General features: G+C 39.2%; 1 protein-coding gene across 2 annotated transcripts; it reads left to right on the forward strand.

Annotated features, from left to right (window-relative positions):
• The first annotated feature begins 2,393 nt into the window (after positions 1 to 2,393).
• On the forward strand, positions 2,394 to 12,879 carry LOC128214784 (uncharacterized). Of its 2 annotated transcripts, XM_052921423.1 has the most exons (6): positions 2,394 to 2,649; positions 4,823 to 4,943; positions 5,695 to 5,825; positions 10,877 to 10,894; positions 11,408 to 11,537; positions 12,679 to 12,879. In XM_052921423.1, the coding sequence occupies exons 1-6, from the start codon at positions 2,487 to 2,489 to the stop codon at positions 12,686 to 12,688; spliced, it is 573 nt and encodes a 190-aa protein (XP_052777383.1). In that variant the 5' UTR covers positions 2,394 to 2,486; the 3' UTR covers positions 12,689 to 12,879. The 2 variants fall into 2 exon arrangements, with proteins under 2 accessions (XP_052777383.1, XP_052777384.1); XM_052921424.1 differs by lacking the exon at positions 10,877 to 10,894 and having other exon boundaries at positions 2,402 to 2,649.
• Positions 12,880 to 13,817: the final 938 nt, after the last annotated feature.

The following is a 13,817-nucleotide window of genomic DNA, read 5'->3' on the forward strand; positions in this document are numbered from 1 at the left end:
GGGTACAAGTTTTCACAGAGACCAGGTTGCAGATACTACATCATTTGACGAGTACCTTGTGGTACGAGGGTACAAGTTTTCACAGAGACCAGGTTGCAAATACTACATCATTTGACGAGTACCTTGTGGTACGAGGGTACAAGTTTTCACAGAGACCAGGTTGCAGATACTACTTCATTTGACGAGTACCTTGTGGTGCGAGGGTACAAGCTTTCACAGAGACCAGGTTTCAGATACTACATCATTTGACGAGTACCTTTTGGTGCGAGGGTACAAGTTTTCACAGAGACCAGGTTTCAGATACTACATCATTTGGCGAGTACCTTGTGGTACGAGGGTACAAGTTTTCACAGAGACCAGGTTGCAGATACTACATCATTTGGCAAGTACCTTGTGGTACGAGGGTACAAGTTTTCACAGAGACCAGGTTGCAGATACTACATCATTTGACGAGTACCTTGTGGTACGAGGGTACAAGTTTTCACAGAGACCAGGTTGCAGATACTACTTCATTTGACGAGTACCTTGTGGTGCGAGGGTACAAGCTTTCACAGAGACCAGGTTTCAGATACTACATCATTTGACGAGTACCTTTTGGTGCGAGGGTACAAGTTTTCACAGAGACCAGGTTGCAGATACTACATCATTTGACGAGTACCTTGTGGTACGAGGGTACAAGTTTTCACAGAGACCAGGTTGCAGATACTACATCATTTGGCAAGTACCTTGTGGTACGAGGGTATAAGTTTTCACAGAGACCAGGTTGCAGATACTACATCATTTGGCGAGTACCTTGTGGTGCGAGGGTACAAGTTTTCACAGAGACCAGGTTGCAGATACTACATCATTTGACGAGTACGAGGATTTTAACATGGGCAGAATTTTTTAACAGCGACATGTTTATAACAGGGATGTTGTTTAATATGATAGCATATGACGAGTTCCATCGGGTCCGAGGGCACAATGTTTTGCAAGGTCAATTTGTAGAAAAACATATTCAAGTACTAAACGGCCTTGACCCTTAACAGTGTGTCATCGCATATAAGATGAAATCAATGAAAGCGTTTAAGCGCGTGATTTTACTTTTTTACGATTCTGTTCACAGACGATGAAAACCATGATCAAAAAGCATTTTGAGTAGCACAAACTGTAACCAATAAGTGTCTATCATAACCTAAGAATTTAGTTACCTAATATCACAACAGTAACTGGTAAGCCTATATGAACTTTGATATATAAACATTATCTCGCAATTTTATTGTCAGTGTAAAGCTAATTAAATGAAATCCAATATTGGTTAAGGACGCTTTGATTATTTGTTTTAGAAAAGTAGTGCAGGGTCTTTTAGTCAACACATTTATCATCTAAACATAAAGATATTTTCCTCGGTTCTTCACTAAATTATATTTAAGATTCTTTGGTTTGCTTTCAAATTCACATTTTACGTTCAAATCTAATTAATGTATTTAAATAAAGTGATCTGTTAATTATCACTCTTTTTAACCGCATAACACTTTAAGTCCACGTTTGTATTCCCGGCGCCTTAATTCTGTTAACATGTCATGTCAATAATGCACCAGTCAATTGTAACCACGGCCCCCTCCCCCCAGGTCCGGGGGCATACCGGGGATAGCCGGGGAAAAGGGTCGTGTTTTTACTTTCCAGGTGGCCCCGCAGGGACGGGTGACCGCGGTGGTTTTGTCATAGCGCCAAATTAAGCCGAGATTGGGCCTTATATAGAGTCTCTGGGGTGCGGGGGCATTTGGCCGGGGTTTAATCATCAGTTCGTCAGGGCGGGGATTTTACCCGGGGTTGGCTGGACCGAAAGTCAAAGTCCCGGCTATTCCTCGGACCTGGGGGCCGTGGTTACAAATGACTGGTGCATAAGTAAATCTGATGATACCCGATTTGGATGTGCGGTGCCTAAGAATAATGAATGGAAGTAAATGAAACATTTAAGTAGGGAAGGTAGGGGAAGTCCCTACAGTTTTACCGGTCTTGTGACATACGGTTAATTTCTACACGGGTCAGAACATTACACGAAAACTGTCATACGGTTTTTAACGCATGAACGTAACGGAAAGAATGTATTAGTGGAAACATGTCTGTCTTCTATCCTACAGATTCTGGGTCGATTTTTTTTAATTTTCAGCTAACAAACTACCTGGTAACTAAATAAGTTTACACTAACTCAACCCTGCAACGTTTGCTGGCTCGCATGTATAAACCATCTAAGACATACAATTAACTGGGGTAAAGTCTTTGTTTGTGCTGCCAAAAAATGTTATCGTAAAAAGCCAATTGTTATTAAACCGTCATATGGTTAAATACATAACGCATCTTTATACAAATACATGTCACTATCTTTAAAATATATCGATTCTATTGTTTCTTACCGATCAATTAGACAATAAAGTTGTACATTATTTATGAACGGCTACTATACACTAATCAACGAGGTTCTAATTTAGAGCTGCGCCATATTGATGTTCAAGATGTCGAAAGATTTACCTCGACTTTCGGGAGAAACGTTGGATTTGTGGAGATGGTTTACCGTGTTTATCCTCATCATTTCTGTGAACATTGTAATAGGAAACAACTATTATGTAAACCAGCAATTTATTGTTTCAAAACTGGAATATCCCTCCAGTAAGTATACGTATGCTTCACCACAAAATTAACAAATCTAACCAGTGTTATAACAATTATACGATCATATGTCTTACCAAATTTTGTGAAGTTTTTTTTGTTCAATGAGCACGTTTCACAAATTTGATACATACATCCCATCGATTTTTGAAATTTGTGATTGCGGAAGATTCTTTATCGGCTCAGGGTAAGAGACCGACAATTCGATACAGTATACTTCAACTTAATCCTCTGCCATGTACATAAGGGAGTAAGGTGGGGGATGGGTGTGAGGGGGTGGAGGAAGGCATGTGCACCCGGATCAGCCCAATTGACCTACTTTTAATGTCAAGATGGTGAAAACAAAATACATAAAAAGTACGCAAAAATGAAAACTGCTGAACATCCGACATTCGAATATAGGTTGAACTTCATTCGCAACATTCGGATTTTATATTTCTGAATAATATCCAGGAAGAAACATGTTCATATTTTTAATCCTATCTTATACTATCCTATTTTAACAACAGTGTAACGTATGAATGATTTTCTCTCTCTTTTTTTCGTTTTCTTTTTTGAAATACCACGACCTCAAAATACATATCTTTTCAAAACTTCGTTTAAATCTTTTGACATTTTAGGCATTAGATAGTGTGTTCTATCAAAGCATTGTAGCATTGGCTGTAAAACTCTTAACTGAGCAACGGCCAAGCGTCCCCAAACTTAATGTTTAATGTCCACTCTTCATGAATATTTGAAAATGTAACGGACGATGCTTCATTTCCAGACAAAAAGCATTACTATCGTTATTGAAAGGTTACCGATTCGATGCATGCTTAAATCGGCAGTTCCCATTTACAGTTTCAGGTGTGTTCATGGACAAAACTCGAACAACGTTTTAAAAATTGTCGCCACAAATATGTATTTCAGAAATTCACTTTCTCCTGGAATTCTTTGACAAATACAAAACATCAAACTCTCAGCTTTCACCTTTGACCAATACAAAACATCAAACTATCAGCTTTCACCTTTGACCAATACAAAACATCAAACTATCAGCTTTCACCTTTGACCAATACAAAACATCAAACTATCAGCTTTCACCTTTGACCAATACAAAACATAATACTATCAGCTTTCACCTTTGACCAATACAAAACATGATACTACCAGCTTTCACCTGGGACCAATACAAAACATAATATTACCAGCTTATACTTTTGACCAATACAAACTTTCACCTGGGACCAATACAAAACATAATATTACCAGCTTATACTTTTGACCAATACAAACTTTCACCTGGGACCGATACAAAACATAATGCTACCAGCTTTCACCTGGAACCAATACAAAACATAATACTACCAGCTTTCACCTGGGACCAATACAAAACATAATACTACCAGCTTTCACCTGGGACCAATACATAATATCAAGCTACCAGCTTTCACCTAGGACCAATACAAAACATCATATTAAGAGGGTTTTTTTCCTGTGACCAAAAAACATCAAACACCCAGCTTTCAGCTTAGGCTTATACAGAACATCAAACTCTCAGCTTTCACCTGGGACAAATAAAAAACATCAAACTCCCAACTATCACCTGGGTCAAATACAAAACATTATATTAACAGTTTTCATCTGTGACCAAAACATCATGCTTAAAGCTTTCACCTCGGACCAATACAAAACAGAATATTCCCCGCTTTCATTGGTACCAATAAACATCATACTATCACACCTGTGATAAATACAACATACTGGTAGCTTTCACTCAAAGACCGTTTAAAATGAACGAAGCAGGTCCAATCAGCAGAGCTTTAAGAATTTGATAAGATAAGGAACAAGCGAAACACACGTGTCTATACGAGTTGTATATTTGAACCAACGTTTTTGTGTGTTACCTTTTGACTGATTAAAAATTCAAAGTGACCAGCGAGCAGATGTCGCGCATCTACGTGATTTTTGTTATGGTTCTTAGTACAAATAAATAAAATTGTTTACTTGCAGACATGGCAGGAATGTTCGTAAGATTTGAGAGAGATTTGATCGTGCTGGAAAATCCTGGCAAAACACGCCTGCTCCCACTTCATTTTGACATCCTTTTGAAGTTATATAAAGTTTGCAAGAAGAAAAATCTAAGATCGTAATGCAGATAAATGATAATTTTATTTTCTCTTCCCATTCCCAGACTGCACGGACGCAGACAGCGTGCCCCGGAAACACGGCGAGAACTGGACTTCCTCCGCCGGGTCATGTGACGTCCGTATCTGCCAAGATGTCGAGATTCTCAAGTGGCAAATCAACCACGAGTACGTTAAAACTTACACTGTGTCTTTGACAGATTATCTTTACTCATTCTTAGGTTTTGCCTCGAGACATCGGTTGAATGTTGAACCTGTAGTAGGAGCCTTGCATTAGGTTTTTGAAAAACAACAACACTTGCTGCCTTGTTAAAGTTTAAAGCTCCACCCTCACAGATTGAATGTTTTAACAATATTGATGTTTTATGCATACAAACATCAATTTCCGAACGAAAATATGAAAAGCTGCTATCTGATCATTCGCTGCCTTGTTTAAGTTTAAAGCTCCACCCTCACAGATTAAACGTTTTGAAAACATTTTTTTCTGCGAAAATCTATGGAACCAGTGATACATGACTGGTGACAATAAATCAGATCGCAGATTTTCATATTACGTTCAAAGATTGATGTTTTGTGCATTTTTTCCTAAAGCGTAAGTAACGCTTTTAGCCATAAAACATCGTAAAAACGAAAAACTTCGATCTTATCTTTTGTCAGCAGTCTTATATCACTGGTTTTCAGATATTTACGCAAAGATTTACTCATTTCTAGACAAAAATAAAATAAAAAACGGCAAATCTGTGAAAATGCAGCTTTAAAAGCAAGTTTCATGACCATGTAATCAATAGTCCAAGCAGTTATAACTACATGTAATATTATTTTGTTTTAAGTCAGTTCATACTTGCCGTGCAAATTTTGATTTAATAACTTGATGAATCAACGCGTTTTCAACGACGGTATGAACTTGGCCGTGTTTCAGCTGTCCACCGGAAATCGATTTTCTAGACGTGGACAACTGCTACTACAAGGGTAACTCCAGCCTCCAGTTTCCCGCCTGCTGTCCCATCCTGTACTGTACGCCTAGAGATGACGAAAACGTCACCACAGCCCGTAAATATTCTCTGTCATATATCAACGAACTCGTTCGTGCGTTGAGCGAACGGTCCTATAAAGTTGTTCGTGCGATGTGTGTAAGGTCCAATTGCGCTACTCGTGCAAAGTGTGTAGGATGATACAGAAGGTTCCATACGTTGTGTTAGGTGCTACAAAAGTTTCCATATGTTGTGTTTGGTGCTCTTGAAAAGTTCATGCTCTGTGTGAAAGTTGCTACGAAAGTTTACATGCCATTTTTGTAAGAGCATTCGAAAATATGTATGCGCTATGCCATAGGTCGTGCGAATGTAGCCAAGTTCCGTGCGATAAGTAAAGAGAAAGCGTGCATGTTCTGTTTGATATGTTCAGCGAAAGCGGTCATGTGTCGCTCTAAAAGTCATACGAAAGTATGCATGCTCTGTGAGAAAGGTCCTGCGATACTGTGCCTTTCAAAAGAGCATACGAAAGTGTCCATGTATTGTTTGAAAGGTCCTGGTCATGCACTGTGTTATATGTCATATGACATTGGCCATGCGCTGTGTGATAGGTCTTCCAAATTGTTCATGCGCTATGCGTTAGGTGGTACGAAAGTTGTTATGCGCTGTGCAAAAATACCTATGAAGTTGGAATTGCGCTATGTGCTTAGTGGTACGAAAGTGTTCATGCGCTTTGTAATAATCTCAATTAAGGGGGAATTGCGCTATGTGCTTAGTGGTACGAAAGTGGTCATGCGCTTTGTAATAATTTCAATTAAGGGGGAATTGCGCTATGTGCTAAGTGGTACGAAAGTGATCATGCACTTTGTAGTAATTTCAACTAAATGGGAAATTGCGCTATGTGCTTAGTGGTACGAAAGTGGTCATGCGTTTTGTAATAATTCCAATGAAGGGGGAATTGCGCTATGTGCTTAGTGGTACGAAAGTGCTCATGCGCTTTGTAATAATCTCAATTAAGGGGGAATTGCGCTATGTGCTTAGTGGTACGAAAGTGGTCATGCGCTTTGTAATATTTCCAATTAAGGGGGAATTGCGCTATGTGCTTAATGGTACGAAAGTGGTCATGCGCTTTGTAATAATTTCAATTAAGGGGGAATTGCGCTATGTGCTAAGTGGTACGAAAGTGATCATGCACTTTGTAGTAATTTCAACTAAATGGGAAATTGCGCTATGTGCTTAGTGGTACGAAAGTGGTCATGCGTTTTGTAATAATTCCAATGAAGGGGGAATTGCGCTATGTGCTTAGTGGTACGAAAGTGCTCATGCGCTTTGTAATAATCTCAATTAAGGGGGAATTGCGCTATGTGCTTAGTGGTACGAAAGTGGTCATGCGCTTTGTAATATTTCCAATTAAGGGGGAATTGCGCTATGTGCTTAATGGTACGAAAGTGGTCATGCGCTTTGTAATAATTTCAATTAAGGGGGAATTGCGCTATGTGCTAAGTGGTACGAAAGTGATCATGCACTTTGTAGTAATTTCAACTAAATGGGAAATTGCGCTATGTGCTTAGTGGTACGAAAGTGGTCATGCGTTTTGTAATAATTCCAATGAAGGGGGAATTGCGCTATGTGCTTAGTGGTACGAAAGTGCTCATGCGCTTTGTAATAACTTCAATTAAGGGGGAATTGCGCTATGTGCTTAGTGGTACGAAAGTGTTCATGCGCTTTGTAATGATTTCAATTAAGGGGGAATTGCGCTATGTGCTTAGTGGTACCAAAGTGGTCATGCGCTTTGTAATAATTTCAATTAAGGGGGAAATTGCGTTATGTGCTTAGTGGTACGAAAGTGGTCATGCGCTTTGTAATAATTTCAATGAAGGGGGAATTTGCGTTATGTGCTTAGTGGTACGAAAGTAGTCATGCGCTTTGTAATAATTTCATTTAAGGGGGAAATTGCGTTATGTGCTTAGTGGTACGAAAGTGGTCATGCGCTTTGTAATAATTTCAATTAAGGGGGAATTGCGCTATGTGCTTAGTGGTACGAAAGTGGTCATGCGCTTTGTAATAATTCCAATTAAGGGGGAATTGCGCTATGTGCTTAATGGTACGAAAGTGGTCATGCGCTTTGTAATAATTTCAATTAAGGGGGAATTGCGCCATGTGCTAAGTGGTACGAAAGTGATCATGCGCTTTGTAGTAATTTCAACTAAGGGGGAATTGCGCCATGTGCTTAGTGGTACGAAAGTGTTCATGCGCTTTGTAATAATTTCAATGAAGGGGGAATTGCGCTATGTGCTTAGTGGTACGAAAGTGCTCATGCGCTTTGTAATAACTTCAATTAAGGGGGGAATTGCGCTATGTGCTTAGTGGTACGAAAGTGTTCATGCGCTTTGTAATAATTTCAATTAAGGGGGAATTGCGCTATGTGCTTAGTGGTACGAAAGTGGTCATGCGCTTTGTAATAATTTCAATTAAGGGGGAAATTGCGTTATGTGCTTAGTGGTACGAAAGTGGTCATGCGCTTTGTAATAATTTCAATTAAGGGGGAAATTGCGCTATGTGCTTAGTGGTACCAAAGTGGTCATGCGCTTTGTAATAATTTCAATTAAGGGGGAAATTGCGTTATGTGCTTAGTGGTACGAAAGTGGTCATGCGCTTTGTAATAATTTCAATTAAGGGGGAAATTGCGCTATGTGCTTAGTGGTACGAAAGTGGTCATGCGCTTTGTTATAATTTCAATTAAGGGGGAATTGCGCTATGTGCTTAATGATACAAAAGTGGTCATGTGCTTTGTAATAAATTCAATTAAGGGAGAATTGCGTTATGTGCTAAGTGGTACGAAAGTGGTCATGCGCTTTGTAATAAATTCAATTAAGGGGGAATTGCACTATGTGCTAAGTGGTACGAAAGTGGTCATGCGCTATGTGGTAATTTTTATGAAAGTGGTCATGCGTTGTGTGATAAATCCTATGATAGTGGTCATGCGCTGTGTAATATTTTTTTATTCAAAGCGGTCATGCGCTGTGTGATAAATCCTATGAAAGTGGTCATGCGCTGTGTGATAATTCCTATGAAACAGGCCATGCGTTGTGTGATAAATCATATGAAAGAGGTCATGCGCTGTATGATAATTCCTATGAAAATTGTCATGCGCTGTGTGATATATCCTATGAAAGCGGCCATGCGCTGCGTGATAATTCCTATGCAAGAGGTCATGCGCTGTGTGATAATTCCTTTGAAAGTGGTCATGCACGATGTGCTAGAGCGTATGAAAATGGTCATGCGAGATGTGCTAGAGCGTACGAGAATGGTCATGTGAGATGTGCTAGAGCGTATGAAAATGGTCATGTGAGATGTGCTAGAGCGTATGAAAATGGTCATGCGAGATGTGCTAGAGCGTATGAAATAGTCATGCGAGATGCGCTAGAGCGTACGAAAATGGTCATGCGAGGTGCGATAGAGCGTACGAAAATGGTCATGCGAGGTGTGATAGAGCGTACGAGAATGGTCATGTGAGATTTGCTAGAGCGTATGAAAATGGTCATGCGAGATGTGCTAGAGCGTATGAAAATGGTCATGCGAAATGTGCTAGAGCGTATGAAAATGGTCATGCGAGATGTGATAGAGCGTATGAAAATGGTCATGCGAGATGTGCTAGAGCGTATGAAAATGGTCATGCGAGATGTGCTAGAGCGTATGAAAATGGTCATGCGAGATGTGATAGAGCGTACGAAAATGGTCATGCGAGGTGCGATAGAGCGTACGAAAATGGTCATGCGAGGTGTGATATAGCGTACGAAAATGGTCATGCGAGGTGTGATAGAGCGTACAAAAATGTTCATGCGAGGTGTACTAGGTACTGTGCTGTCTGCAAGGGCATTCGATAGTATTTAAGCGTTGTGTGTTATGTCCTACGATTGTGATTACGCGCGGAGTTTAGCGACCTTCGGAAGTAGATAATAGCTGTGTGTAAGGTTCTACGATGGCGGCCATGCGCTGTGTGTATTATCCTTCGAAAATGTTTGTGCTCTGTGTTTATTATCCTTCGAAAATGGTTGTGCTCTGTGTCTTATATCCTTCGAAAATGGTGGTGCTCTGTGTGTTTTATCATTCGAAAATTGTTGTGCTCTGTGTATTATCATACGAAAATGGTTGTGCTCTGTCTGTTTGGTCATACGAAAATGGTTGTGCTGTGTGTGTATTATCCTTCGAAAATGGTTGTGCTCTGTGTGTATTATCCTTCGAAAATGGTTGTGCTCTGTGTCTAATATCCTTCGAAAATGGTTGTGCTCTGTGTATTATCATACGAAAATGGTTGTGCTCTGTGTATTATCATACGAAAATGGTTGTGCTCTGTGTCTAATATCCTTCGAAAATGGTTGTGCTCTGTGTGTTTTATCATACGAAAATGGTTGTGCTCTGTGTATTATCATACGAAAATGGTTGTGCTCTGTGTGTATTATCATACGAAAATGGTTGTGCTCTGTATGTATTATCATACGAATATGGTTGTGCTCTGTGTATTATCATACGAAAATGGTTGTGCTCTGTGTGTATTATCCTTCGAAAACGGTTGTGATCTGTGTGTATTATCATACGAATATGGTTGTGCTCTGTGTATTATCATACGAAATTGGTTGTGCTCTGTGTGTATTATCCTTCGAAAGCGGTCGTGATCTGTGTGTATTATCATACGAATATGGTTGTGCTCTGTGTATTATCATACGAAAATGGTTGTGCTCTGTGTGTATTATCCTTCGAAAACGGTTGTGATATGTGTGTATTATCATACGAAAATGGTTGTAAGCTGTGTGTATTATCCTACGAAAATGTATGTATGTATTATCCTACGAGAATGGCTGTGCGTCTTGTGTGTTGTCCTAAGAAAATGGCTGTGTGTATTATCCTACGAAAATGGCTATGGGTATGTGTATTATCCTACGAAAATGACTGTGCCCTATGTGTATTATCATACGAACGTGAACATGCCATTGCAAGTGGCCATGTTCTGTCTGTATTGTCCTACGAAAGTGGTCATGGCCTGTGTAAATGTGTTCAGTTTCAACTGAATGTTTGATCAAAACTAAAAATTGAATATGTATAATCTTATACATTTTGCAACTGTTATTTTAGCGGACATACAAGTTGGTGGTAAGTATGCGAAAAAGTAACATGTAGACTATATATCCTCAATCATAATCCTTCTCATGGCATATGGGGAATGTTTCTTTTGGCTCTTTTTCTGGTGCATGCTTAAAAGCTTATTTCTTTCAGCTGTCATATCAAGGGATAGAATGGATATATAATGGTTATAATGGTACTATATAACACATGGAGTAGTCAGTTACTAAAATACTAAATCTTGCACATGATTGTATTATTACCTATGCCACACAAGTACGTTACGAAGCAAGTCATTTCTATGAGTAAGTTGTGTAAGTCAGTGATGGTTGTGTTTTTTTCAAAGTGTATGTAAATTATATATTAGCGTGTTAGTGACATTAAATAAAAAAGAAGATTTAACCTTTTCGCTTATACCCCTCGACGTGATATTTCGCAACATCGCCATATTCTTAGTGTCAGTGTATATGTAGTTACAAGTACTCGTACACGTATAATTATGGGTAAACATTTTACCACATATTGCTCGTGTTACCCTTGTAGCTTGTGTGGACCTTTCGCCCGTGGCTGCGTGCACCTTTTGGAAGGAGATGTCTAATTGTTCCGACAGCTCGGACGGCCTCATACAGCGTCTGTACAACTTTACCGTGGAATTCTGCATGGCCACATGTGGGTAGGTAGGGGGGGGGGTAGGAGTTGGCCCGGGTAGGGTGGGGGCAGGAGTTGGCCCGGGCAGGGTGGGGGCAGGAGTTGGCCCGGGCAGGGTGGGGCAGTTGTACTGGTAGGTAGTGCAGTGAGATGTCGATAGCTTTGAAGGCTTTCATACAGCGGATGAACAACCCGACTGCACGTGCTAATAGTACGTAATAGTAGGAATGGGCCCGAGCAGAGGGATAACGAAGAAGGAAATAAGAGGTTTTTTTGTCGTAAATGTATACTGCTTTGGCCTGGATTTTTGACCAATCAATTTTGTGTTTTGAAAATTGGATATCTTGTTACTACTAATATTCTAAAATATACAGAAAATACTGCGTCATACATGTTTATATACATATTTTTCTTTTAATCAGAAAACTTCATTATTTTTAGTTTGATTCTATTTTAACAAGCATCACCCCCCCATCTACAACGTTCATCTTTTTTTAAAGATACGTATTGTTTGAAATACAGTGGCTGTGTATGTCCACCTGCAGGAGGTGGACGTGTTTCAAAAGTGACTTTAAATTTCAACCCAAGCGCATGCATGCACATATACGTGTATAGTTTAAATGTGCAGGTACATGCGCAAAAGATTTGCAACCTTTCTGAAATATGAAGTCTGCGTATCAAGTGATTGCACTTTATGGAACCTAAATTTAAATAACTATAAGTTTTAAAAAGTAATTATCCAAAAGTATTTTAAATGGAGGCATTCTTCTATAAAAGTTGGTAACAATGATTTGCAACTAAATTTGATAGCAATGCGATAAACAAAGCTGCACTCTCACAGATTGACCGGTTTGAAAACTTTTTCATTTTATGTCTCCGAATCGGCTGATTTTAGCATCAATGCTTTTAATTCAGTCTTATAAAATAACTCACAATAGAACATATCTTAATAGTTCTATGAAAAGTGCCGAAATTTTAATTTTTTTGAGGCGATAGTGCAGCTTTAAATTGGAATGGAATTTCTAGGAACGTAAATATGAAAAAAAACATGTGATTGAATAAAACACTTACTTACAAAAGGTGCAGAACACCAGCATGAGCGTGTTGGAAACGCCTTGACATGTTTAAGCAATAATTCGAACACGATATTACCTTCTATTATTCAGATTTTGCTGACCAAATGAACACGGACAAGCGAATCTGGAAGCGGTGTGCCATATTCACTTCAATAGTTTTGCAATCGTGGGAGATGAACTCTATTCAACTGTAAAACATTCGCATTTTCTTTTCTTTTTTTGCACTTTATGTTTTATATACGCTATTTTTTAATACTTCGTTCTTTCGCCAAATAAAATACTCATTTTGCAGTTTATGGGTTTTTTTTTTTTTATTTCAAGCATTTAATATTAATATCCACACCACTGATATATTCTACTATGACAACTCGTTTTGAAGCATTATTCAAGGGACGTAATTCTTTCAGGATCATTCAATAATGTTTCACCGGTGGTTGTCTTTAGCAAAACATTGGCACAAAGGCAAAACAAATGTGTCCCAAGGGCAAAACAAGTTTTGAGATTTCCAGCGGGACGTTTTATTGTTCGGTCATAAATAGGACATCTGACCTTTGACCCTTAAGTGTGACATTGACCTTGAATGTAGGTAGCTGGAAAGCGCTCTCAATGTCAGTGTGAGCCTTTTGTGTGAAAGTGAGAGTTTTGAAACCATGTGAACTTCTGAGACAATGGAAAATTCTGTAATTTGTTAAAGAGTAACTGGATGGACACGAAAAATGTCTGAAAATTTTCTTCCTATTATGACATGAGCTTAACGCTTATAGGTACATGGTCGAAACATGCGCTTTACACGTTGGCTTGAGGCATTTAAACACAATCATTTCAAAGGCTAATTATATATGAAGCGGACACGGATATCTTGTTCTGACCTTTAACCCCATACGTTTGGCCTTGACCTTGGCCTAGATAATTGGCAGTTAAATACGCTCTGTGCATTGGCTCAATGTTGTAAACAACTGAGTCGAAATACTTGTGACCGGCCAAACATGTTTAAATGTATTTCGAAATCATTCAATATGTCGAAAAGCATGGGGCCGAACCCGAAAACTATCCTTCACATTTAAGGAATTTAAGCGGGCATGTACATGCACTGTGCTTATCTTGATTCCATCGGCTTGAAACATGGGGCTGACACGGGACTGTCTTTCTCACCTTTTACCCTTCAGTGTGGTCTTGACCTTAAAGGTACGTTGCCTTTAAATGTACTCTGCATATTGACGCATTGTTGT

The sequence above is a fragment of the Mya arenaria genome, chromosome 13 (assembly GCF_026914265.1).
Source record: "Mya arenaria isolate MELC-2E11 chromosome 13, ASM2691426v1".
Classification (NCBI taxonomy): Eukaryota; Metazoa; Mollusca; class Bivalvia; order Myida; family Myidae; genus Mya; species Mya arenaria.

Excerpts from the sequence above, each read along its gene's own strand:
- LOC128214784 (XM_052921423.1), top strand. The coding sequence starts at position 2,487 with ATGTTCAAGATGTCGAAAGATTTACCTCGACTTTCGGGAGAAACGTTG. Across the intron at positions 2,650-4,822 it reads AAAACTGGAATATCCCTCCA|ACTGCACGGACGCAGACAGC; the intron begins GTAAGTATACGT and ends TCCCATTCCCAG. Across the intron at positions 4,944-5,694 it reads AAGTGGCAAATCAACCACGA|CTGTCCACCGGAAATCGATT; the intron begins GTACGTTAAAAC and ends GCCGTGTTTCAG.